Genomic DNA, 1716 nt, shown 5'->3' with positions numbered 1-1716 from the left:
GTTCAAATTGAAATCCTCCACGTACTTCCCCCAATACTTAAACTGTGGATTGTCTAGGAGATCATCCCCTGTCTTGTCGAGTTGTAACAACTTGAAAAGTTCTTCCGGGTCTTTGTCTGCACTGAGCCAGATCTTGGATTGTTCGGCTTGTAATTTCGCGGCAGCCTTTTCTGTACTTGGTACCTTCCGCGCTGCTGCAAGTATCCCTATAACTTCTTCCCCGCCAAGATGATACGTCAGTTTCTTCATCACAGTTGTAGCCTCGCCGGGGTACTCCTTATTATAGTAGTTAATGTACTTGGACCAAGTCTGAAAAAGTGGACTAGCTAGAAGCTGGTCTCCGGCCTTGTCGAGGGACAGCAACGTGAGCAGCTCGTCTGGTGTTCTTTCGTTCTTCAGCCAAAACTGAATCTGATTCGCTTCCAATAGTTTCGCAGTCCTAGCCGTGCTGGGTACTTTCTTGGCCGCTTCGATAATGTCCAGAACCCCTCGATCTTTGTAGTGTGTCGTAAGTGTACTGATCAACGTGACTCGATTCTTCCTATTCTCCTGTTTGGAGTTGAAGAACCTCATGTAGGTGGTCCAACCTGCAAGGACCGAGCTGTCGAGGACTCCTACACCAGCCTTGTCAAGAAAAAGAATCTTAAACACATCATCTGGCGTCTTCTTAGCGGCCATCCAGTTTTCCATTTGCCGACTTTGTAGTTTAGTGGCGACGCTTTCGCTATGTGTTACCTTTTTGCCCGTTTCGAACATCTTGGCTAGAGCATCGTCGCTGTAGCGAGCCCTCAATGTCGTGAGCATCGCGTCGTCGGCATTCGATTTCACTACGGCATTCGTATAAGCAGCCCAAACGTTGATATCCGGGTTGTCAAAAAGTTGATGCCCTGTCTTGTCAAGCTTTAACTTTAGGAACACGTAGTCCGGCGACTTCTCCTTGTTGGCCCAGTTTAGGAGTGTACCAGGCGTGATCTTTGTCTTGAACATACTTGTGAGTTTCGAGAGACCAGGAATTGACTTGAGACTGAATCCTCTCGCTTCGTCGTTCGCATCCGCGGTGCTTTCGGCCCTCAAGAGCCTGTAGTGCTTCTCGTCCGCAGAGATGGACAGAACGGCAGCAGGGATATCAGCAGTGACCCTCTTCGAATTTTCGGTTGCATTTGAGCTAGCGAAGAATACTATAGCTAGTGCGAGCGCAACATAGCGACAACGCATGGTCTTGCCTGTTGGAGATCAATTAGCGAAGTGAGAAGCACGAACTGGAAGCTACTTATCGAAAATTAGTTCTTGAAGGAGCTTTGGATGTGGTTTGTAGTGCACATGCTCGTCTACCTCACAACGCTCAGCTCTATATAATTGGTGAGTGCTCGTCCATCCGTTTTTTTTATGGCCCAATCCTAAGATAATTTACTATCCGGATACTTACCTCGGGTGGATTATTTCCTCTTAAAAAATGTAATCACACAGGTGAGACGCCCAAGTTTAGGTAAAAACGAAAAAACAAAAACTGGAATTATGTTGAAACAACAGCAACAGTAATTGTGTAATAGAAACTAGCCAAGGTAAGCATCTACTACTACTAACAGGTACCTGCTACAAAGACAACCTAAAAATATAATATGTAACTTGCTAGTAGTAAACTGGCCTTCTATTTGCTTTCTATGCATTCCCTACAGAAGCCTCAATATGTAACTTATTAACTGTTCAACTTCCGGA

General features: G+C 45.6%; 1 protein-coding gene across 1 annotated transcript in view; it reads right to left on the bottom strand.

Annotated features, from left to right (window-relative positions):
• The window catches only part of PPTG_24982 (hypothetical protein), a gene marked incomplete at its 5' end in the record, with an annotated part of 4271 nt that extends 3056 nt beyond the window's left edge, over positions 1–1215 (bottom strand). Inside the window, one exon of the mRNA XM_008919075.1 lies at positions 184–1215. Within this exon, the coding sequence (XP_008917323.1) occupies positions 184–1215 (1032 nt within the window). The remainder of the gene's footprint in view (positions 1–183) is intronic.
• Between the last annotated feature and the right edge of the window lie 501 nt (positions 1216–1716).

Source organism: Phytophthora parasitica (assembly GCF_000247585.1).
Source record: "Phytophthora parasitica INRA-310 unplaced genomic scaffold supercont2.476, whole genome shotgun sequence".
Taxonomy (NCBI): Eukaryota; Oomycota; class Peronosporomycetes; order Peronosporales; family Peronosporaceae; genus Phytophthora; species Phytophthora nicotianae.
Note: the sequence above shows the minus strand (reverse complement) of the source record. Positions and strands in the feature narration are given on the sequence as shown.